This window comes from Ixodes scapularis, unplaced genomic scaffold, assembly GCF_016920785.2.
Source record: "Ixodes scapularis isolate PalLabHiFi unplaced genomic scaffold, ASM1692078v2 PGA_scaffold5__190_contigs__length_132052651, whole genome shotgun sequence".
Taxonomy (NCBI): domain Eukaryota; kingdom Metazoa; phylum Arthropoda; class Arachnida; order Ixodida; family Ixodidae; genus Ixodes; species Ixodes scapularis.
The window spans coordinates 101,131,745-101,157,002 of NW_024609880.1; the positions used below are offsets into that span (position 1 = coordinate 101,131,745).

Consider the following 25,258-nt stretch of genomic DNA (forward strand, 5'->3'; position numbering starts at 1 on the left):
GGAGACACTTGCCTTGGGCGGCACCACCTGCGACCCGGGGGCCTTGCCCGACGCTGCCCAGGCCAGCTGGATCAGTGCCCGCACCGTGCTCAGCTCGGGCAGGTAGGTCGCACCCTGCACACACAGTGTGGCATTGGCACCCCGCCCCTTCTGCAGCCATACTACTAATAATGATGTAAATAAAAGCAATAATAATTATGTTAAATAAACACACACTGGTACTAGTATGGGTGTGGTCACGTCAAAGCCAACCAAAGGCATGTGGAAGGACAAAAAAATGAATACAATAAAAATAATAGTATTAATATTACCGTAAAATCCCGTAAGGACATCCTCCCATGAGAGATCGTCCATCCCCTTTTTCTGGCTAAATATCAATAACATTAAAATTCCAAAACACGACCCACCCACCGATTCCCGCCGGACGTCACGAGATGTTCAACGGGAATGGCATCAACCGCGCAATGTGCTGTACAGGCACGTCTGACAGCGAGTTTGTAGTGGGTTCCCGCTTTTTTGTCTGCAATCTGCAGCCGCGATATCAGTTCCCATAAGACATGAGTTGTTCCTGCGTGTATATTGTATCGCGAAAAGCGAATCTGGTGTGTCTGCGATCTGTGGAATCCATTACCGTGACATGCAAGTTTGTGGCGGATTCCCGTATATTTTCTACGCCGTGGAACTTGAACCTGCTCTGTCTGCGATTTGTGGCATCCGCTCCTGTGAAGTGCGAGTTCTTGATGGGTTTCCGCGGGTCTTTTGCACCGTGAAACCTAAATCTGCCGTGTCCGCAACCTGCGGTATCCTTCCCCGTGACGCAGGACTTAGTAGCAAATTTCCGTGTGTTTATCGCATCATAAAACGCGAATTTGTCATGTTACGTGGTTGGTAGCAGGTGCCCCGGTGTTTATCACTAATTTTATAAAGTTCTCCGGTTGCATCCCTAAAGATAACCGACCCCATGTTTTTTTTTTGACCATTTTATCTCTTCATTTTAAGTTGGCATTCTTACGGGATTTTACGGTAATAATAAGTTTATTTTCACATACTGAAATTAAGAAAGTTATATACAGGGTGTTAATACTGACAGCCCTATTACGATCCATACGCACTGTGTCTCACGTATTACATGCAACATAACCAATGTTTCGAATCTTTAATATGAGCAGTCAGATAGAAATGCCATATCTTGCGGCCTTGCAGAAAAGCAACTTGAGGCAAATGCATCAGTGTTTCATACAGGAGTGTTTTTCTCAAGTTTATATAAAATGAATTGTCCTTAAATGATTGACATGAATGCTCAGCGAGGCCCTCAGATGAGCAGTAGGTGCACAGCCTCCAACATTTGGGGGTGGGGCGGGGTGCATCTTGTGCCTGGTTCCCTTTCGCAGCATATCAACCAGTCAAATAATAATAATAATAATAATAAAAAAACAACAACCTTATTTTAAAGTGTTCATGTCCATCAATCAAGAGAAAATATGGTAAGATAAAAAAAAAAAAAAGACCTGCTAGCCAGTAAACCTGCTAGCCAGTAACTATTTGGAAGTTTCAACTAAAAAAACAACTGACGGAATATACACCCCATGTTTTGAGGGACTACACCCGACCTTCAAAGCCCCGCAATCAAAGAAGGCATTACACAAGGTGTAGACAAGTTAGGGATCCCATACATTAATTCAACAACAAAAACAAATAAAACTCACAAAAAAAACAAAGCGATAAACAGAAATTATACAGTCAAACTAATTCAAACAGACAAATGCTGCAAGAAATAACAAAACAATACTGTGATACAACTATGAGTTAAGGAATTTAGTTGGCGTATAATTTTTATAACTCTAAGTTAGCATCTGTCACAAAGAAACAATTTTGAAAGGTTGTCGTGTGCTCCGACCCTGTGAGGTTTTCAAATGTATAATCAAAAGAAAGAAAGGAAATGCGGATGGCTGCTGAAGTGTGCACTGTGTCCATGGGCTTTTAGCTATACAAGACCGAAAATCACCAGCATAATCACACCAAGTGAAAAGAGCTTGTGAAAGGAAGTCCGCGCAGGCGAATCATTTTTGCAGCGCTTTGCTTCCTGCAGCAGCGGACACCTTCAAAGTGCTGCAGGAAGGCTCCTCGAAACTCGGGGGGGTAAACCACGGAGGAGGTTGCGGTAAGGGAGGGTCCCTCAACTCACCCCGTGTCTCAGCAGCTGCGCCAGCCGCTGTGCCACACTACGCAGCATGCACTCGGGCCCTGGGTTGGGGATGTGGGTCAGCGCCTGCTGCAGCAGGGCGCCCCTCCCCTGGGGACTCTCCTCCGCCCAGCCCCCCGCGGAGGCCGCATCGGGGGCCCCCAGGGACAGGCACTGGCCCACCGTGGTCAGCAGCAGCTTGCTCAGCTTCAGCAGCAGCAGCTGACCGCTCCTGAAACGGGGCCACTCACTCTTGGTACGTGCATCTGCCCCTCCCGCCTCCTATTTGCAGCAGGAAGGCGCAGCTTTACAAGATTTGAAACCCATAACTGCATCAAGAGGGGGGACGATAGGTTGACAATTTTGAAAGCCTCGAACGGTACACATAGCGTGCACTGATGTCACTAGGTCAGACATAAAAGTTGTAGCAATCGCTGGGCGGTTATGTTACACGCGAGACGTTCCAGTTTTGCTCCGGAACGTTACCGAACCCGGTACCTACGCTCACGGTGTTCTTCATCCGATAACTTAACTCGTGGCATATAAACCTGATAGCGGTTCCTGGAATAAAAATGCTGGCACTAATCAAGTTTAATTTTTTTTCCTTATTCTTTTGGTTACATAACCTCCCCATCAGCCAATCAGCAGAGAGCTTTGTTGATCCACCTTCATCACTGCATCACTTCTGGGCTTCATCGAAATCCAAACACCCACCTGACTAGACAAAGAATGTTTCATATTAATAGAAGGAAGGGCGCGAGGGCGCGTAGCTTCCGCTGCGTTAGGACGGTGCTTCTGGCCACGAGAAAAAAGGGCGGACTGACGTCACGTGCAAACCATGTTATAGGATGGCTTTTTGGTGGGAACCAGCTGAACATAGAAAGAAAGGAAGGAGATAAGAAAAGACCATTGACTGCTGGACTACACTAACTCTTTTATTGAACCTGCCTCTTCTTCTTGTAGTGTTGTTAATATCACTCCCAATATTTGCGTCTGCTTTTTCTTCATTAATCTTTTTGTTTCTCACTTCTTCCTATGTCTAATGAGCAAGATGATTGGAGTCCTACAGAAACAGTTTTACAGTGATAGCTGTTGTGGGCTCTTCCCACAACTGGAAATCATGTCCGTTGTTGATGTTGCAGTTGTAGTAGTTGGCAATTTAGGGCGTTCGTCGACGATGTTCCAAAATCCTTAAAAAAGATCACCCGCTGCTGCCGCCCCTGGGAACTGAACCTGGGTCCACTGCGTGCAAAGCGGAGATGTTGCCACTGAGCTATGCCACAGCATTAATAACCCACTCTATGTTTTGCGTTTTTTGTAGTACGCAATGCCCATTGTATGCGCTCTCTGCAATAACAAAATGCCGCCATAGCACTGTCCATGACAAGAGCTTGTGCCGAGAGACGCGCGTTCATGCGCTCCAGAACAAAAAAGAAATAAAAGCATTGGGAACAAAATGGTCAGATGTTTATTTTGTTCCGAATGCTCATGTTCACACACCCCATGGTGCGTGAGCGCGACCCTGATGCCGAACGACTTCGCCGTGATGTGTGGCAGCTGTCAAGGTGAATGTAGTCTGGATTAATGCAGGACTGCTCCAATTTTTTCACAGTGGAGCTGTTAAGGGCTAGTCTTCCCAGTATCATGTCTGCGTGTCGATACAAAACTCCAAACAGGTACTGCCATCTAAGAGCGACAGTGACAACCAGACAACTGGCTTGCCGGTTCTCTGGTTGCCGCCGTCGCTCATAGATGGCGGCAACCTTTCTAGCCTTTCCACTCTGGCTTTCACCAGAGCGGAAAGGCTGAATTTCTCTAGGCGTCGTCCTAGAAGTCGTCTTTGAAGTCGTCCCTGAGGTCATCCTTGAGGTCGTCCAAGAGGTTGTACTCGAGGTCGTCCTAAAAGTCATCCTTGAGGTCGTCCCAGACATCCTCGAGGTCGTCCAAAAAATTGTCCTTGAGGTCGTCCTAGAAGTCATCCTTGAGGTTGTCCTAGACGTCGTCTTCGAGGTCGTCCTAGACGTCGTCCTAGACATCGTCCTTGAGGTCGTCCAAGAAGTTGTCCTCTAGGCATCGTCCTAGACGTCTTAAAGATAACAGCTTCGCTGGTCCTCACTTTTCACGTGAAATGGAAGGGCTCTACATTTTTCTTCCAGAGAGCGCATGCAGTGGGCATCACATACACTACAAAAAACCCCAATAATAAACCAGGTTAAGAACACACTGTGGCATGGCTTTGTGCCAACGCCTCTGCTTCGCATGCCGCGGTCCCAGGTTCAATTCCCCCGGGCTACACTTTTCAGGAATTTGGCAACATCGACGACGGACGCCCTACTACGTCAACCGTAACGTCAACATCTACAGCAACATGAACGAAGGACGTCATTTCCAGTGGTGGGAAGAGACTGTAACAGCTATCGCCGTAGAAAAAGAAGAGCAAATATGAGTGCCCTATTTGTCACGGTGTCGTAACTCATGGCCGCCTAATCCTGTGCGAACTGTCAAGCTGGAAATCAACCCATAGCAGAATAGATGTCCAACGTAGAGAGCTCCACTGCTGCGGTATGGTCATGTCTCGTTAAAATGGATACCCTGCCATATGGACACCGTTTGGACAATCTTTGAGAAGAACGGAGGTGTCCCCATCAACGAGACATCACCATACCCAGGGATGGGCAAAATACATGAAAATATGTATCGAAATACAAATACAAAATACTTCGTCAAATGTAATTAATTACAAATCTAATTACATTTCCAAAAAAGAATTTAACCACAAGGTACAAATACAACCAAATGTATTTGGTCTCCTCCAAATACTTTTCCAAATACATTCCTCAAAATTTGCGTCAGCGACTTCAGGGCACAAAGGGTTTCTGGGTATCTTATTTTAATTTTGCATCGCACACTCGGGAGTTAGTGTGCGAGGCTCTAGTAACAGAATAGAAATATAATCACAAAAACATGTAATCAGCTTGGACGTAATAGGTGAAAAAAGTACAGAGCTTCAAGCAGCTTTTTTTGTCGATTACATTTTGGTATCGACCAACAAAGATCCGAGACAACTAAGACGCGCAGCACTAGCTAGAGAATTTTTTTATTGTTGCAACTCGCATCAGTTACGAAAATCTGGACGACCCGCGCATTTAGCATATTCCAGGCAAAAATATGGATGGAAATCAGGCTGGAAAGCATCACAAGTTGTCACGGGCACTTATTTAGCCAGTCTGCCTGTGAACGTTGATTTCGTCGCTATTCTTGCCCTGGACTAGCACCGTAATCACAAAGTCACTAAACGATTGTGCTTGATTGAAAGACACTGCATTCGGTGCAGAACATAGTTTTCTTCCTGCTCTGGACAGTGCCTTTAAAATAAAGCCGGAGGAGAAAAAGAAAATAGCCCCATGGTCGAATAAAGGATGGAGACTATATCTTACAACCACATGCATAAAGAGAAGAATTCTCGTGAAAATAAATTTGAGGGATGTATTTTTGCCCACAAAATTGTAGGTATTTAATTACAATTGTATTTGACATACCCACGTTTTAGTATTTAAATACACACATCAAATACATTACCCAATTTGTAATTAAATACAAATGCAAAATACACAAAGTATTTGAAATACGTATTTCAAATACTAGTATTTGAAATACTGCCCATCCCTGACCGTATCTAAACAATCACGGCAGGCAACAGCACGACACCTCCACAATGTCATCGGGCCAAAGACCAAGGGACTACACTCGAGGACACAGCAAACGCGCCAGTCAGAAACGTGTTCCAGGCGCCACAGAATGAGAAAGGAGGCAATCCGAAGACTTGTCAGTGTCATCACCTTCGGCTGGAGGGGTCCAGTCCCGAGAGGAAGCGCTCCTGGGTGAGCATGCCCAGCACCAGGGGCACACCCCCGCTCTGCACAAAGCCGCACTGGAATTGCTGGGCCTCTTCCGAGCACGGGTTCTGGGCGGGTAGCAGCAGGGCATACACCACCTGCAGAATGCGGAGCAGGCACCCAAAGGGACCGAAGTATATTGGCAGGCTCCTGATGATAGGCGTGACGGTGGAGGTAGTCATGAATATTTGTTAGGGTTAAGGAGGAACACTGGTCTTGCAGCTTTTTTCTTATTTCATGATCAAACCCAATTAAACTGCACAAGCTTATTCAACCTTTTGAGTTGATTTCAAATATCTGGTCATTTCCTCAGTCAGTAGAATTGTCCTCAAAATAAATAAAACTCACCTGCCTTTGTTTGGAGAAACAAAAGGGGAAAAAAACTACTCAACATAATATCCCCTTTAACACATGGCTAGATACTACGAAGTGTAGAGAAATCAATATTGGAGGCACTTTTAGGATTAACCCATTATTAGTAATTTTATCACACATGGAAGTTCAGTGCTCAATATGCGGCTAACAAATACTAGAACAAAAAATCAATTAAAAATTTTCTTGGACGTATATTAAAAAATCCACTCTCAACATGCTTCGCACATTTAGCCACATGTTTCAGGAAAAGTTATGTTTCTATCTGCCTAAATACTAAGATATTCCTCATGCAAATTTTTAAAAAGTCCAAAAATTGTGTTTTGTGGAAACAGTTCTTTAGAGTTGACTGCAATGCACATTCAGCCTGCATAGACATTATAAGTTGATTTATAGCTCAAGTGTTAATCCACAAAATTAAAAACCTGGTAGATTCAGGAAAGCAACAGCTGTAAGGGTCAACATTGCCATTTTCGAAAGAATGAAGCTTTAGGAATTTTCTGCCTCCAAAGACCCCATTGTCCCCCCTTAACACTCCCTTTATTCGTTACTACATCCAAAACCACATCCAATCGCTCTCCCCCACAGAGACCCAGTCCCGCATTTTCCCATTGCTTGGTCCCCCTCTCAGATTCCCTCTTTTTCCTAGCAGCTGCAATTTCCTAGCCCCTCTCTCCCCAGATTCCCCCCTGGCAGCTCGGGACGTCGACCCTCACATATTAAATGATTTGCAAGACCTTAGACTCATTAAAGAGTGGGCTTTCTTCCCTACAGAGTGTCTGCAATTGACCGTCATAGCTCTGATAATACGTCTATTTATACTGTCTTCCACAAGTAGTGAAGTATAGCGCAACAATAGGATCGCTCTGCCGGTCGCTCACCTCGAGGTGATACAGCAGCTCGGTGGGTGACAGCGATCGCAGCAGGGAATCCAGAGAAGGGGTTGTGGTGCCTGGCTGGTGGCTGCAATGCTGGCGCAATTTCTCCATTGTCTGCACATCTGCATTTCCCAACCTCTACCGTTAGGTTTGTTTAGTCAGTGACAATTCAAGAGAGCATGTCTCCCCCAAATTGATGGAAGTGTGCTCGGGCATCTATCGGTGCCCGTACCATAACGTAAGCTATGACCCATTCGGACTGTCCACCTTCTATTAATTTCTTCCTTTACCAAAGTAATCCATCGAAGCATCACATCCATTGAAGCAACCTCTCCTCAAATGGTTACTGAACTCAATTTCTCATTCATTAATCATTTGAAGTTAACAAACTGGTAGTTCACTAACCACTGCCTCGTGAACTATCAGACTTGTCGACCCCTGCAGGGATTAAAGAACCAGGTAGTGGTTAACGAACTAGCCTGTCAGCAGTCAAAACTGTGAAAGCAACTTGAGCCGGGCTTTAAACTAAAAAGGAGGTTTCCCCCTCACCCGCAGGCAGGATCTTGAGCAGCGCCATGGCCCCTTCCCTGAGCTGAGGCACCTGAAGAGAGCTGCCCAGGTCAGCCAGCTTGAACAGGAATTGGGTGTACCGGGGCTGCCTGGACATCAGCTGCAGGGGAAAGGCACCGGGGTTGATCCAGAAGCAGCCGGTAACAGCTGCATCTCCAAAATTAAAACCCCTTTCCAGGCCCTCTTCCTCACTTTGCTTCCACCAAGAGAAGTTTGGTACAATTCACTGACAAATTCAGCTAAGGGGTTAAACGGAGAGCAAAGCATGAATTTGGGGGATTGGCAAGCGCTAGCGACGAATCCGAAAACAGTATGAATACATTCGCTGCATGCCGCCATGTTAGTAAATTTCTTTTCCACCTCCACCGTTTTTGCACTCATTTTTTTAACCTCGCCACACCTAGGAACATCAACGACAGTACCGGCACATCGCATTGGAGCTTACTGCTGCAACAGCATATGGACAGAACTAAACTTGCACGCCACGTTCGGAGGTTATTTGTTCGAATTATAATCTGATACACATTGTTTTGGGGAGAAATAAGAGTAGAATTATAAAAGAAGCTCCTCTTTCTCCCTTCTCCATCCAAAACAAAAAGCTTCTTCAATAGCGAGTGAGTTGTGACAGCACGACGTCTGTCACGCCAACGTGCATCCCGACGATGCAGTCCTCACCACGCCAGGTAGGCAGGCCTCTGCGTCCGACCGCGGTCCCTCGTACTGGTGCTGAGGGGATCCCACGGAGCTGTCGGAGCTGGACTCTGGTGACGAGGGTACCTGGGAACCCAGCTGGCACAGTTTTGCAGACAGAACCTGAAAGACAAACATCACTTTCCTTCAACACTCCACACTACAACACAAGACACCAGATCACTCTGCTCACAATGAGGCAACAAAGAATGTGACAAAAAACAAAAAAATTTACATGAGTATACTTAAGACTGCTTATGTGTAGGAAGACAAAGCATTATAGTCCAGCGGGAAAAGTGTTTCTACACGTATTAAAGTTTAGGACAACACATAAGACGACGTTGAGGACGATCGACGCCAAGTATGGCGTCTAGGACGACCTCTAGGTAGTGATGCAAAACTATCGATAAATTGACTATCGATACTATCGATAGTTTTTCCAAAACTATCGATAGTGTCCCAGAACTATCAATAGTCGACTATCGATAGTACTATCACTAGTTTTTCGATAGTCGACTATCGATAGTACTATCGATAGTTTTTCGATAGTCGACTATCGATGGTTTTTTACTATACTGGCGACTAACGATACTATCGCTAGTGCTATCGATAGTCTTGCACCACTATAGTCCGTTACAACTCAAGAAGGCAGGTCGAGGGTAAGATGGGCCGGGGAGGAGGAAGCAGACGGAACGCTAAAGAGAGAAGGAGGTTTCCCCCTCTCTTCTCCAGCGGTTCGTCTGCTTCCTCCTCCCCTGCCCGTCTTGCCCTCACCCTACGGTTCGCCTCCCCCTTCTTCTTTTTTCGCCCTAACCCCCATCTTCGTCATCACTGAAAGCTGAACCAAAGTTGGGATGGTAAGTGCCTGGACTAGTTGGTGCCCCGTTTGAAAAAAAAATTAAAGCGATAAATAGACAAGAGGGTGCGACGCAAACTACTAGTGTCGCAAAACTATCCATAGTAAACTGTCGACAGTACTATTGATAGGTTTACGATAGTCGACTATCGATAGTTTTCCGATTGTCGATTAACTATAGTTTTCTGATAGTCGACTATCCATAGTTTTTCGATAGTCGACTATCGATAGTACTGTCGATAGTTTTCCGATAGTCGACTATCGATAGTACTATCGATAGTTTTTCGATAGTCGACTATCGATAGTAGTATCGATAGTTTATCGATAGTCGACTATTGATAGTACTATCGATAGTTTTTTTCACTATCGATAGTCAGATTTCTGGCGACTATCGATACTATCGATAGTTTTGCACCACTACCTCTAGGACAACCTCAAAGACGACATCGAGGACGACCTCTAGAAGAACGTCTAGAACAACTTCTAGGACGACCTTAAGGACAACGTCGAGAACAATGCCTAGAGGACGATGTCGAAAACGATGCCTAGAGGAGGACACTGAAAGAGGCTGTGGTGTATTTGCGTGGGCGGCCACATATGCCTGCGGAAGCCGCCGTAGATGTTGCCTCACAGTCCATCGCACAAACTACACAATGAGCACAGATGAAGTTTGAAGCGACCTTTTGCAGACGGCGCTCCGGCCGTGACATCCCGCTGATGACGCTTGACGACGTATTTTACACCGGAGCTGTTTATGGCTAGGGTTCTGTGGATTTTTCGTGTGCAGTGACTAAGAACTCTATGCTCGCACCGCCGCATGCGCCACACGCGCACGCCTTCCCCGTATCAAAGATTCAATGGAAATAACCCAAATAAAGCGTTGATGAACGTGCATGCAAGATGCCATTTGTTTTAGGCTTTTCCTTTAGAACAGTTACTGCTGCAGATACTGGCACGTGCGGCATGTGGAACACCATTCCCAGCATTCTCCTAGGTACTTGGGCAATAGGTCTATTAACAATATGCATCATTTTTAAGATCAGTAGACTCTCAGGTAAATAATAAAGATTTCTCAAAGATTTGCCGCTGTGCAACCCGCGTCGGCCATGTCTACACTTGTACCGCCCTCTCTTTGTCGTCTTTCGAAGCGCTTGCGTGCCTAGTTTCCTTTCCTTCCGCTCGCCCGGGGTGGCGGCCCCGTCGCACGCGTCTACTTTCCGCCGGGTGGCGGTCCCGTCGGACGTGTCTAGTTTCCTCCGGCTCCTCGGGGCGGGTCTGTGTCGTCTGCTAAACAGCTTCACTGGTCATGCACCTTCACAGAGTGGAATGGTTCACGAGTTTTTATGGCCATATTTTGATCACAACGCCGTCGGACGCTGCTTGTTTTCCAAGTACTGTAACAAGTGAGGTCATCCTAGAGGTCTCGGACGACTTCTAGGACGACCACAAGGAAGAGGGGCGACCTTGGGCATACCACTGAGCAGCACGTGCCGCTCAATCGCCTTTTTATGGCCATTTACTCCGATTTGTCGCTCAAGGGGACAAGTAAGGCTATCGCTTAAAACAAAAGGAAGCAAATGGCATGCCATTCAACTGTTATCCTATCTTTCGGTGGTCTACGTTTGTACACTGATTATTACAAATATAACCACTTGCGTGGCCGAGTTGGCAGTGCAATGTGTCCGCTCAGCATAAGCATAAGATTCGAAACCCAACAGAATAGTTCTTCCTTTTATGCCTTATTTCCTGCTCTCAAACTTTCCAGTAGAATCTCAATATTTATCGTGTGTTTTCTCTAAGAATTTTATCCACACCATTAATATAAAAAAAGCCATGGCTGGCAGCATCCAATTAGTCACACTTTTGTTGTCGCTGCAGTGAATACAAAAAAATACCTTTCTTGATTTAGTTTCAGGCACAAGTTTGCCTTAACGTTTTCTTTAGTTTTACATTCATCTGCTCTTTTTATTTGTGACAATATGGGAGTAATCTACATTAGAAGGAGTCCGAAACCCACCATTCTGTCCTTGATGGGGAGTTGGGACACCAGTTTCTTGTCGTCTGCCGGGTCAAGCAGTTCCGCATTGATGAAAAGGTCAATCTTCATGTTGATGTTGTTCACTTTCACCCTGCAAGGAGAGGAGCCAGAACATGCTTTTGTTTTCCCAGGATAGGACTTAAAAGAAGGGTAGATGCTATACAAAAGATGTGAAGGAGGTAAGGTACAGAGCGCGACACTGCTAGCGCGAACAAGCGATCGCAAGTTTTCTGTGTTTTCCTTTTAAAACCGAAAGGCTGTCATCAAAAATATCCTCGTTATAGAAAGAGCTCATCTAGGGCTCTCATATAAGGGGTAAAACCTTGTGCCCACTAATATTCTTTCCTAATAAAATGCGAAAAGGCGCCAATGTCATGTTCGCGCTAACAGTGTCGCGATGTGTACACCTAGACACATTTAACAAATTAACTTACGTGACAAGCAAAAAAAACAAAACAGGCTCAAGTATTTTTGAACTACAGCCGCCTACCGATTTTTTGGACGCCAATAATTCAGACTTGTTCGATATTTCGGACCTAAAAGAGGAACTATGACCTACCCGACAGAAATAGTGCATATTCACGACCAATGTTGCGGACAGCTTGAAATCCCAAAAATGAGATTTTTCGCACAAAACTGTCGCGAGAGATCCGCGGGAAACACCACCGAGAAGTCGCCATTTTAGATTCTATGTTGGCTGCACATGGGTTGGCTTGATTTGGCAGCGCCACTCGAGTATTGCTAAGTCCTACCACTAGGGTACGCTATGCCACAGCTTTTTTCTTTTTTCTCTTGCTGCGCGTCATTATCATCAGCATTGCTACAATTTTGCTTTGTTCATTCGCCATTCTGCAGTCGTGAACTTGTGCCTCTCATCTTGTTTCGATGAATCATGTTTTCGGACTATGCCGGCTTGGAGATCGTGACCTCGAAATGTCGCTAAGAAGCGCAGAAAGTACTCAACCATAACGCTAGAAAAGAAGGCAGCGATTCTCAAGCTAATAGAAAGTGGCCGAATGCAAGCGGAGGCGTAACCTGAAGCAATGCACTACTAAGGGCTTTTTTCAAGCCCGCTTCGACGTAATGAAGCAAGTTTTTTATTCTGCAGATTTTTCGGACTGCTCTGTTATTCGGACACTTCTTCAATCCCTGCGAAGTTAGAAAAATGGGTCGGTGAGTAGATTCCCGAACATCCCAATAAGAGCGGATTCCTCGAACAGAATTGACACTAAAAGGTACACTGCTGTCTGCACATGACCACCCAGCATCTTACAATAATTTCAGAGTGGGCCCCTTTCAAAGACCAGCGCGGTTTTTAAAATGAAAAACCCAAAATTCTCGGTTTAAAGCATGAAACACTGACCATGCTGTTCAAGGTCTTGTTTTGCCTTTTCCTCTGTACTGCAGCTTGATAGCCACTAAGAGATTAACAACAACTTTTAATAGTTTAAAAGCACAATGTAAAGATGCAAACAGCCGAGGAAAGCAACAGAGGTCAGTGTCCCGACCACGTTACATGGCTCTGCTTCACGTTACATGGCTGCGCGGCAGAGTAGCATAGGTCTAGATTCTTATCGGTTTCCCTTTTTCCAACATCACAGAGCTATGCTGCGGGGAAGCTTAGTTCTCATTCTCGGTTCCTGCGTTTTCCACAAAACAAAATTGAGCAGGCACTGCGCAGTGGAGCTGTACATACAGCGGCTAGCGATGAGCTAGAATGCGCAAACGGCGACCAGGCAGTACAGACTATGCGGTGTCCAGTGATGTGATTGGCCTAAGCCATTTTGGAGCACCTTTTGGAGCAGCCAAAACAGTGTTTTGGAGCAGCGAAAGTGGCTTTTGGAGCAGATATTCTAAGCTAAAAATATTCGTTTTAAGTGGCGGACAAACGAAAGGCACTTCTTGCTGCTTTCTGACAGAACTCGCTGTTTGTGTTTTTACGGCTAAGACATCCCACAAGTGTATTGTAGGCGTTGCCGAGCAATTCCAAAAAGAGGGCATGCTACCGTTTTACTGGTTCCCGACGTGCCAGATTTTCATCAAAAGTAAGCAAACGTAAAACAATGGATTGCAAGCGTCCCGCTGGTGCCTCTGTCGTAGTCGTAGTATGCAAAATGCAACTGTCCAGCATGCGACAAAAAAAATAAAATAAAACAGTCCAGCGGCGCGTGCTTGCCAGGCCGGAAGGCAAGACAAAGCTGAACACACAGAAAGAAAAAAAAAGAACCTGAGCGCATCGATGCATGACATCGCGAGCCAGGGTCAAAAAGTTCTTGGAGCACTTTGTGCAACGACTGAACTCGAGACAAACAAGCACGCTGTGCGGGTTCAGCGTGCAGACATTGCCTTCTTTGTTTTAGCTCACTTCTCTTCACCAACTTTCTTTCACGGCATATTTTTCACGTACCGGGGTTCTCTCGGAAGAAAGCCTACCGAGAAAAACCTAGGTAATCAATATTTCGACAAGCAGTCATTGAGCTAAAGAGGGATTTTTGTATTAGAGTATGATTTAAACAAAGACAGGAATGTCGATGAATAAGTTTAGGAAGTGCCATATCTGCAGCGACGTGGGGACGGCAACACCCGATGTCGCGCGACCACAGTAATTGTGCACAGCGCGAGCGTTTCAGCTCACAAAGTAACTCTCGCCGCGCAAAAACGTGGTTTTGTTTCACAGCATGACGACATTGCTGGCACCCGGCACACTAGCGTCGGAGCGTTCGCACACGCCCGCATCTATCGTTGAAAAAATTAGAAAAAAGACGCGAGACGAGATTCCCGAAGCGACGAGGGCGCGAAACGCGAGACGGCGGGAAAAACTATACAACGGGGGACCGGATGGACGATTCACGCAGGGTATCTTTGTGTCAGGAGCCGCTTGCGCCACCTAGCTCACGCATGCCTAATAGACCGATCTCACCAAGCGTTCCACGCATGCGTGACGCCGCCATAACTGTAGTTCGTAGGAGGCAGAAGCCAGTTCCCGAGGCAGCTCGTGCCGCCTCGTGCTCTGCTCGCGCAGACCTCCAGCAGGGTTATCGCGCGTGCAGAAAAACTACAGCTCCCACGATGCACGTCGGCAGCGGTGGCGTACTCAAACTAGCTGGTGAGATCGGACTATTGCGATTTTCAGTTTAGTTTCGGTTTTGAAAGGCTACCGAAATCAGTCCTTCGGCGCAGGCTTGGCGCAGATTACCCATATTTTGGCAAAATGTAGCAGGATGTAGCAGGGTTAGCCCATAGGCGCAGTTTGGCGCAATTGGCGCAGCAATCGCATCACTGGGTGTCTAACAGGCAATGAGTGGAGGGTCAGAATGGCAGTGGATGTGTTCAAGTCTGTCTACCACTCGCCCGCCGTGCGCGACACCTCCTCATCCCCGATGCACGCAGGGTAGACCTGTGACTGCTTGGTTCTTGGAGCCTGGTCGCCGTTTGTGCATTCCAGCTCGTATTGTTAGGCACTGTACATTTATACCCAAGTGTCTGGCTATTTGGAAGTCGCGACGGCAGAGGATTTCAATGACTCACTTGGACAGAATCTGTCGGCGTATCGAGCCTAGGGTGTCGTTTGTGTGAACCCAGAGCTCCAAGTCCTCCAGCTGTCGACCTTGGCTCGGAAAACGAACCGTCAGACCCAAGTGCTTGCCCCGATGAGCCCTGGGTGGAAAAGGCCACCGAGTTGATTCGGCTCTACGGACTGCAGCACGGTTAGCACCAACGAGTGATCTGCAGTTCTTTTTGTCTTCTCGTGGAAATAAAACTCATCAAAACTGAAATTATACACAGGCTCGATCGTGCTGACAAAGACCGGGGAGCACACAGTACATCCTGCACAAACCATGTGTGGTTTGTACTACATTTTTCATTCTTTTTATTACCTATTTTTTGCTTTTTATCTTCAAGTATTTTTATTTTATTATTTTATGTTTATTTTATAAATTGATTTACTCTGACTTTTGTTATTCATTTTTATTTACTTTATTATTTTCATTCAAAACCTGCCACTCTTGCCGGCAGATTTGCATTCAAATAAAATTAATTTATGCTGTCAGACCAGCTGTGCCAATAGCTCAGTAGCTATGACATCCGACTGCCACCGCACTAATCCGGGTTCGAGCCCCACCGAGGCTCATAATTTAAGTGTTAACTTTACATACAACCTTAATGTCCGTAACGCTCCCAGCGTGTCGCTCGTACATGACGTTCGTTACGTTGCTCGTTCACGACAATTTTCTCAAAGGAAACATCCCATGAAACACTTTCTGTGGTAAAGGATGACGGAATGTATTTAGGTTAGACAGCAACATAAGCCATACAATTTCAGCATCAGTCAATACCTTTTCGAGCAAACTGTCCAAAAAGCACCAACGCCGTGTCCGAACTATCCGTGTTGCACGGTGTATGCCGCACACTCACATCATCTGAGAAAAAGCTGAATGACCCTTTGGCCCATTTTTAAAACATAGCGAGGGAAAACTGAACTATCATTCAACCTTTTTCAAAATTCAACTTTACAGCCAAATAAAACTTGTATTAAAAAGATTATACAAGCTTGATCGTGCTGACAAAGACTGGCGAGCACAGCACGTGCGACGGGCCTTCCAGGGAAGAAAAGAAGGGCATCTGAACGGCACCGCTACCAAAGATATGCTCTCATTTCTGATACACACCGTGAGATGGCGCACCATGACAGGAAAGGCCACAAAGTGCCAAAAAGTTGCATGGTCTGAACACCAACCCTGGATAGCTCGGTCGGCAAGGCACTTAGCCCACTATCTCGACGTGGCGAGTTCAAATCCTGCCGGGGACTGAAGTCTTTTTATACGGTTTCCTATGGGCGCAACGCTTTTCGGTGTCTGTTTTTCGTTAGAGCTGGCTGTTATGCCCAGCCGTTACAGTCAAATGTTACAGAATTCCGTGGAAGTAGGCCGACAAAACAAATTCAGGTTTCGAAAATGTTAAGTGAATGTGACTGCCATTTATAGCTGCAAGATTACGTGCTAGCAGTGGGTAACAATCTAATCATGCACATCTAAAACACAAACATCATGTACGAACACGTTCAGTATGGCAAAGCGAAGTCACCAGCTGCTTTCCACTTTTTAAACGTCTCAAATAGGACCAATCTGTGGTTGATGATAATGATTAGGAGTTTAGTGTCACAGCAGCAACAAAGGCAATATAGTGCACAAAATTAAACATATTCAGAGAATACTAAAAAGAGTATCCAAGGCTAAATTATAACTGGTGTAGATATACAGTTTATGAAATAACAGTGAGTGTGCAGCCGAGCTGGTGATAATTAATCGTAACACCTGAGACAGTTGTGCAGATAAATTAGGGAACTTTAAAGTCGAAGAAAAGACAACAGTAGTATATCCATGAAAAAACGGTTAAAGTGCAGGCGAACTGGTGTAAGTTATACATGATGATTGAAAACCTGAGACTGTGGTTTAAAAAACAAAATATATAGTATATCCAGTTCGTTGAAAAAAATCTAAGGCATAGCTGAACAAAACAAAAGGTTCATCACCAAGCAAAAAGGTGGGGTCAAAATGAAAAACGATCTCTAAAAAGTTTTGGAAAATATGATCAACGTAGTAGGCAATGAGACGTATAATTCTATAGAATGCTTAAGGGGGCACACCCCCAGGGGGAGTCAACTTTTGAACCCTTGTTTTAAAATTAACGAAATTTACAGGGTAGGCTGGTCGTCATGCTAGAGGGTGTATGACAAAATTTCAGGTCTGTCGGTTAAATGAAAAGGAAATAAGAGTAGCTTCTATCAGCAACACGCCTACGTTGTTTAGTTAATCTATCGCCAGAAAACTATTGCAATATTAAAGATTTTTATTTGCTAGATATGTAGCAGAATGCCTAGAGGGTGCGGCTATGGAACATTTTTTCTAAAAAGTAATTCATTTCTATAAACTTTCTCTTCTGCAAAATTGGTCAACTTTTTAGTCTTCTGTGCCTTCGCCAAAATGTCAACATTTTTTACAAAAGATATCCGTAAAGTGACAAAAAAGTTCCATAGCCGCACTCCTTATTAAATTTCAGTCAGGATAAGGGAAGAATGCGCTTTCCCTGTTTTGCCATTATCAAACGATAGATTGACTAAAATGGAATTTATACCAAAAAGTGGAACGGAGAAAAATGTGTTCAAAGTGCTCCAAACCCTACCTTTTCTATAGCTTTGGTGGACGGAAAATAATTTATAAAAAATTAACTATACAGTGAAAATTAATGAAACTTTTTGGGAATACTCTCTAGATGTTGGTGGATGTAAAGATGTCATTTTTCAAAATCAACTTTTTTTGCAGAAATTTTTTTTTCTGGACAGTGTCTCCCCTTAACACAGTCAAAAGCTCTCCACAATGATCGCATAGCGTAACGTCTTCACCATGGAGCAGAAACTGACGTGTCGAATGGGAGTGACCTATTTTCAGGTGGCACAGGAGCACCTCCGTGTGACGTTCCCTGTTAAAGGGGCTCTCCCAAATCCACAGAAAGGGCTCGATAATGCAAAGTTCGTTGTTGTTCTCCATATCCCATTCCAACTGCCGTGCATGAAAAATTGATTTCTTCGAAAGTGGTTTAAAAACCCCAGTAGGGTAAGCCATCAGATGTTATTAAAGAGCCTCGAGCAGACAGCCAATTTTTCCGCCTCGTCATCGCCCCCGATCCTGACGTGACCCGGCACCCAGCGAAATTTTATGGGCAGCAATCTGCGGAAACGACAAACTGAGTCAAGTTGCGCAAGGGACACCGCTCACCTTGCCATGGGAAGAAGCGTGCGGTCCCCGGCATAGTCACCGTCGCACTGCGCCACATACTCGGACAGCACGCGGAGCACGCGCACCATGCGGGTGGCGCTCTCCTGTAGCGCCTCTCGGGGACCCTGCTCTTGCTCCAGCACGCACAGCGTGTCGTACGCCGCCTTCAGACGGTCCAGGCACGACTGAATAAAGTCTTCGTGCATCTCCACCTGTCAGGGAGGGTTCGCCATACGTATGGCGCCTAGAACTCGACAAACGATTAACGACGCAATAAATTGGGGACTCTCAAACTTCTTAATCTTGAGTGACACTTACCTGCCACGACCAATTGCCAACAAACCCATCCCGGTTCAGGCATTAATGTAACTAAAGCCTTTTGGGAGTCTACAAAGCTCGAAAATGGTTACTAAAAAGTTTTTTGCTCATAGTTACCCGTTGATGGACGTTGGGGTGAAAAATAATGCGGCTGGGACAAGGACAAAGAAAAGGGTTGCGCGAGATGGGCGCCGACTAACAACTGAGATCTTATTAGATTTCAGTTTTTCGTTTTTATAGCGAAGCTGTTATGCGCCAGGATCTGGGAAAAAATGCATCCGCCGATGTTGACAGAAAACTCCCCGTTGGTCGTGGCAAGTATGAATAAATAAAAATTAAAAAAAGAGGCAACCAGCGTGAGTCAGCCTTCCCTGGCATTATTAGATAGAGAGGTCCTGATCCCTTGTTATCATCTCTAGGCATCGTCCTCGAGGTCGTCCTAGAAGTCCTAGACATCACCCTCGAGGTCGTCCTCTAGCATTGTCCTTGAGGTTGTCCTCTAGGCATCGTCCTAGACGTCGTAAAAATAACAGCTTTGCTGGTCCTCCATCTTCACGTGAAGTGGAAGGGCTCTACAATTTTTTTGTCCTTTTTCTTTTTTGCCTTCGTCCCAGTCGCACCGTTTTTCTTCTTTGTCCTTGTCCCACTATCGCAGTTTTTCCACTATGAACTCCAACCAAGTCACCCATTCGTCCATTCAATGGATGTCTCAGATCTGCTAAATAGGAGCCTAAACTGGAAAAATGCACTACTTGGGATAGGGTTGATAAAAAAAAATCTAATATACAATAGCACAAGAGGACAGGAACCTGAAAGGGACAGGACAAGCACTTGTGCTATTGTATATACTATGTTGAACTAACTAGCCCAGAGCCCAGCAATTGGTTTTAATCTGGTTGAGAAAACTTGAGAACTCGGAGAATCCACGGGGGCCCTCCGGGGAACCCAGTTTCATATCCCACGCAATAAATAACGGTTTGTAGCATTCTAAACATATTCTGGTCTAGGGTAACGACCAGGCTTGAACTGGCGGCGGCGTCGACATAGCAACAAAACGTTTCCTTCCAGATGCCTTTTAGTAAGGGAGCCCTCACAAAAAAGGGGAGAGGGGACCCCACCTGGGACCCTTGCAGCCGGGGTCCCAGACTGGTGTAGACCTCCCGGAGGAGCTCGATGGCCCGGTCAGCCACGGGAGACGCCCCGTGCAGCACCACCTTCCAGAGGTAGTCGGCCCCGACCAGCTCCACATCCTCCAGCTGGTACACCCGCCGCTTCACCACCAGCTTGCCCTCCTTTGAGTTGACCGCCTTGAAGAAGCGCTCAAAGCACCTGCACAGATGTGCACGTTAACGACTGGAGAGAACGGGGAGGACGCGGAGTCCTGAAAAAACCTCAGGTTGCCGCACTTAAAACGTGCCTCGTCCTGGCTCGGTTTGCATTACGCTCAACTAGTATTGGCTCCTGCAGGCTGCAAACACCTTTTTCTTCGTTTGTTTTGCTCCTTTCATGAGCACGTGCGAAGCCCGATTTATTCAATTATTTTGTGTCCAGAAACAGCCATGGCCTAGGTACAGTTATGTCTCGTTAATATTGACAACTTTGTTCCCCCGTAAAACCGTCCATATTGAGATTAACAATCCATAAAGAGACAAAAATATGCATATTCATCAAATCTGTCTCTGGAAAGTTTGTCAATATAGTAGGGTGTCCATGTTAATGCGGCCCATATTAATGAGACATCACTGCACTGGCAAGGAAACACAAAAAGAAAACACACAAAAAAACCAAGCTCTTTTACAATTGGGTGGTCAGAGCGCAGTCAAAAGCGCACTCACTCACGATGATACCTACAACAGCACCGAGCGCAATAAAACTGTTCTCAATTTGTAAGGTGTGGGAAAGTGGACAAGGGTATTGTAACAGGCTCGCAAGTGAATGCAACCTTGCGCTCAGAGGATCATCACGATCGGTTCCTTTCGAAGCCTGTATGGCATCTGCGTTGCCGAGCGAGAGCGAGCAGGAACGCTCTGGCGCTCTGCAAGTATATCAGGCGGCTTCATTGCAGGCGGTCGACTCACTTGATGCCGTTCTCGGTCAAGACGCTGGGCTCCAGCTGAAGCACATTGTTCTCGAAGAAGTCCTGGTTGATCTCAGGATCCAGATCAGGCTCTTCACCCATCAACTGGAGAAAACAAAGACAAGACTGAAGGCTGCTGAAGACACCCGCACCAAATGTTGACGTCGGCGTTGCTCACGCTGCCATCTATTTCTAGTCAAAACGTGACCAAAAACAAGCGCTCCAACAACTCCAGCTTTGCTGTGCCTGTAGGAATAAGGCAGCGGCAGCAGCCAGAACGACCATAAATTTCAAACCCGAGCTGGCCTAACTATAGCATGTTGCAGGTTTACCCCTTAAGTGCGGAGTTTGCTTTTTGGGTGCACGACCAGTCCTTGAGGGAGTATTTGCACTCAAAAAATTGTAAGCATGTTTTTGCGCTATAAGCTCAAATTCGTCGTTGATTTGTCTCCACAAAAAGGAACAACAGGTTGCTTCTTGTTTTGAGCACACTTTCCTCGGTAAAGAAAGCATGCCCTCAGGGCTTCGCTGTCTTGCCACGGTAACGTAGGGGATGCGGCGGACGTCCTTGCCGTCGGCACATCGTCTAGGCCTCTTTTGTCATTATGGTCGTCGAGAGATGAGGTTTCGCCGTCACTAAGCGTGGCGTTCCAATTGTCCGAGTCATTGTTGTCACTTCGCTCAAGCGACGCTTTGTGCTACTTCCAAGCATGCGTGATCCAGAACAAGAACAGAGATATTTCCCACCAATACAATTCAGTCACGTTTGCACCTGGCGAATGCAAATCAATTAAATGCATTTAACATTATGTTCAAGACATGGCAATACGTCCACAGGTCAAAACTGAGGCGCGTCTAAACCCGGAAGAGGTTAAGCAAGGCAAACGCCGGAGGAGAGGCAGGTGGAGAGGAGAAAAACCACCAATCAGGGTGGGCAGAAAGCTTGTAGGAGAAGCCTGCCCTGGTTTTCTCAACCTGCAAGAGGCTATGGTGGCAACCATTCCAAGTCACCTTTGAGAACCACTTGAAGCAGGCTTCCCGATCCGTGCTGTAGACGGCATTCTCGGCCAGGCAGTTCCAGATCTGGAAACAAGCGTCAAGCCAGGGGCCCAGTTAGTCGGCACTCGAACCGTCGCTTTACAAACACGCCGAAATTCACACAAATTAAAGATGAGAATTAGTGTAAAATTTTGAACGAATGCACACAGGCGAGACATGGGCTACGGTATTTCCATTTTTACAGTCAACTAAATTTTTGAAGAAAAACGGTTGGAAGGTTGTTTACCCTTCAAAATGCTCGCAATATCTTATCAGGCATGCTCAAAGTGCAGCTTTACCGAGATAATGAGTAGAAGGCACTGGCCTCAAAAAGTGAGAGAAGGTCCACAGCTAAAAGGGCAAGGTCAGTATGAAGTAGAAAGGGGGTTGTGGAGACTTAACCAAACACAGATTTAGAAACTTGCCTGCTTTGCTTGGGCAGCGCACAGCCAAAGCTGTCCATCTTTTAAAAGAAACCTGTGAGGCAAACGGGAAAATAAATAATATAATGTCTGAACAGCGTCGTCCTCCCGGCACTTGTGGGCATAGCACCAATGTTTGATAAGGCCTAAGAACAGCCCTGCAACTGAAAGTGTAATGTTTCATAGTCAGCAAATTCCCAACCTATAATCGGTGCAGAGGCTTCTGCACCACCCTACAATGTGCTCGAAGCACAAATAATTACGCTCACGGTACGGGAGATATTTATTCACTGCATTAGAAACTACCAGCTGCAATACAATTTGTACAATTTAGCATGAATGTGGGATAAGAACTTGGCAACTTCAGTGATAAAAGTTAGACAAATGCTCGTATAACTATGACGTAAGTACAAATAGTTTGGTGCATTCATACTTTTTATTATAAAATCTAAGGCACACAAGAAATATACAGAAACAAGCGGTGCCATGCAGTGTAACACTAAACTAAGCATTGCTTTTTCCTTTTGCCTATGAAGTGGAAAAGTAAAATAAAAAATGAAAGTGCCAAAAATAAATATATGAATAAATAAATAAGAGACTACTATAGCCAAATGGACGGTACAGCTATGGGTTCACAACTTTGCATCCAATTATGGAAAGAATTTCATGCACGACTTTGGTTGGGGCAGCACATAGACGGTCGCTGCTTTATAGAAATGTCCCCATTTAGATAAAATTATAAAACCAAAGAGGGAGCTCTAACTTCATTAAGTTTGGAGACAATGCTCTTAAAAACATTCTTATTTATATTCACAAAAATAAAATTGTTTGTATCGATGAACAAAGTTGCAGAAACGCTGGTCCCCACAGCTACTGAGAAAATGAACCCACCTCAAAAATTTTAGCCTCTCTTGAACTTGCTGGACGTGACTGTATCGGCTGTCTGCATACACCGTGTTGGGATCCAGGTCAGGATGCTCTGCAAGCAAACCATTTAACTCACTTTATTACTTCCAAAATCACCAAGTAAGGAGGGAGAGAGCACTGGAGAAAAATCTTGCTTATCAAAATACAAAATGCTCGCCCATCTGAATAGGTAAAGTCAGCCCTTCATTGTGCAGCAGGAGTGCACCAGACAGTAGACCGTCCCAGAAACATGCAGCGCATCCGGTCATCCTCTCGACATGCTACGGCAACCCAACGTATGGCGTGCGAAGGAGCACCCTTGAATTGAAGAAGCGGTTCAAATTGGTTTAGCATTTTGCAGTTTCAGAATGCAAAGAAAGCAAGACAATAACGAAATGGGTATGCGTCCACTTTGACATGTCCATTCGGTTTTCTTTGCATTCTGAACTCTTGGTGGTAAAAAAGAAGGAATGGACCCTTTTCCAGCACGCCTCTGCGCATGCGCACGCTCTCTCCCCTGGCCTTGCTTCCCCGCTGTCGTCGTTTTCAAAGGGCACCGCCTTGCGGAACAAACATTATAGACACCTATCTTCGCGCATATTTATTTTTCCTGACGATCCTTTTTTGAGCACCTGTAATACAAGGCAGAAAAAAAAAAAAGAAAAAAAAAATTGTACAGCCCTTTCACTTTACATAAAGGTGAGGACCAGCGAAGCTGTTATCTTTACAACTTCTAGGACAACCTCTAAGGCGACCTCGAGGACGACGCATAGTGGACGTCTAGGACGACCTCAAAGACGACTTCTCCGACTTCGAGGACGATGCCTAGAGGATGACGTCTAGGACGACCTCAAGGACGACCTTGAGGGTGACGCCTAGGATGACCTCAAGGACAACTTCTTGGAAAGATTCTAGAACAACCTCAAGGACGACGCCTAGGACGACCCCAAGGACGACTTCTAGGACGACCTCCAGGACGATGCCTAGAAATGATAACAAGGAATCAGGACCTCACTATGTAATAATGCCAAGGAAGGCTGACTCACGCATAGGAAGGCTGACTCACGCATTTTGCACCCTCCTTTAATTTTTATTTATTCATACTTGACACGACCAATGGGGAGTTTTCCGTCAACATTCGCGGACACATTTTTTTTCCAGATCCTAGCGTACATACAACAGCTTTGCTGTAAAACTGATACAACGGCGCAATACCAAGCTGTTCTGATGGCTGGAGTTGTGTCAGGGTGCACTTCATTCATAGTTCGCAGAGAGTCTCCCGGACGGTGCTTGTTACAGAAAAGGTCCATTGTGGTGCTTCCAGGATGTACAGAAGGTATGAGTTGGCCCGAGAGTATGACGAACGACGCTACAATTACCCGCGCTGCACAATGGAATGTGGGGTCGACGAGACGCCTCGTGGGATTTCCCTGAAAGGTCTCTGGCAAATCGCAACAACACACAACACGGGAAGCAGTCCTGCTTCAAGTCACTGGATCCTGGGAAAGTGGCACCAAGCTCCCCGTATGGTTGCCATTTTGGTTCATGGAATGAGCAGTTTCCCCTTGACCTCTCCATTCTTGGCGAGCCAATCTGAATTCCTGGCGACAGCTTTATAAAGACATTTCTTGTATACCGACATTTTGTTACCCACACACAAGCGAGACAAGTGCACCTCTTCGCACCGCCACCACTTGCGACGTCAGCACTTGGCGACAATGAAAAATAATTTCCCCATCTTCAATTACGGAAGAACAACATCACTATAAAAGATCTGGTGAGAAAAGCATGATCGACAAGTCGATTGCATTCACGGCGCCAAAGACGCTTATGTTGGAGAGGAATGCTTTCGGTACGCCGCCGCTGCATAAGGCTCTTGGCGTGACTGATACAGAACGATCCTTTTCGAAGCTTCAAAGGTTTGAAAGGACCAAATGGCAATTGCTATGGCAACACGGACCAACCAGCCAATCGCCTTGCAAGGTTTTGGTTATCTGTACGTTAGTATCTATCCGGCGAGCAGGCAGGGAAGGCAATGGCACTACCGTATTTACACGATTGTAAGTCGACCCCTCCCCCACATTGCACATCAGCAAAAAAAAAAAAAAAAAAATCTGTAGATGCGCATTTTACTGCGAACACGTGAGAACGGCAAAGTATGTTTCGAAAGCCGAGCCTCCAACACGCGATCGATGCCTTCTGGCGTGCATTAGCTGCGCATGCACGCGCGAGGTGCATG

The 25,258-nt window shown here is 45.8% G+C and overlaps 1 protein-coding gene across 1 annotated transcript in view; it reads right to left on the bottom strand.

Moving 5' to 3' along the window:
- LOC8035372 (probable ubiquitin carboxyl-terminal hydrolase FAF-X) overlaps nucleotides 1-25,258 on the bottom strand; it is an 87,404-nt gene that overhangs the window by 38,597 nt on the left and 23,549 nt on the right. Inside the window, exons 13-26 of the mRNA XM_029966017.3 lie at nucleotides 23,005-23,092; nucleotides 22,117-22,168; nucleotides 21,665-21,736; nucleotides 20,655-20,758; nucleotides 19,695-19,905; nucleotides 18,259-18,470; nucleotides 15,011-15,139; nucleotides 11,462-11,573; nucleotides 8,574-8,711; nucleotides 7,878-7,998; nucleotides 7,332-7,450; nucleotides 6,022-6,176; nucleotides 2,186-2,414; nucleotides 13-114 (exon numbers count right to left, since the gene is read on the bottom strand). Of these exons, the coding sequence (XP_029821877.2) occupies nucleotides 13-114; nucleotides 2,186-2,414; nucleotides 6,022-6,176; nucleotides 7,332-7,450; nucleotides 7,878-7,998; nucleotides 8,574-8,711; nucleotides 11,462-11,573; nucleotides 15,011-15,139; nucleotides 18,259-18,470; nucleotides 19,695-19,905; nucleotides 20,655-20,758; nucleotides 21,665-21,736; nucleotides 22,117-22,168; nucleotides 23,005-23,092 (1,844 nt within the window). The remainder of the gene's footprint in view (nucleotides 1-12; nucleotides 115-2,185; nucleotides 2,415-6,021; nucleotides 6,177-7,331; nucleotides 7,451-7,877; nucleotides 7,999-8,573; nucleotides 8,712-11,461; nucleotides 11,574-15,010; nucleotides 15,140-18,258; nucleotides 18,471-19,694; nucleotides 19,906-20,654; nucleotides 20,759-21,664; nucleotides 21,737-22,116; nucleotides 22,169-23,004; nucleotides 23,093-25,258) is intronic.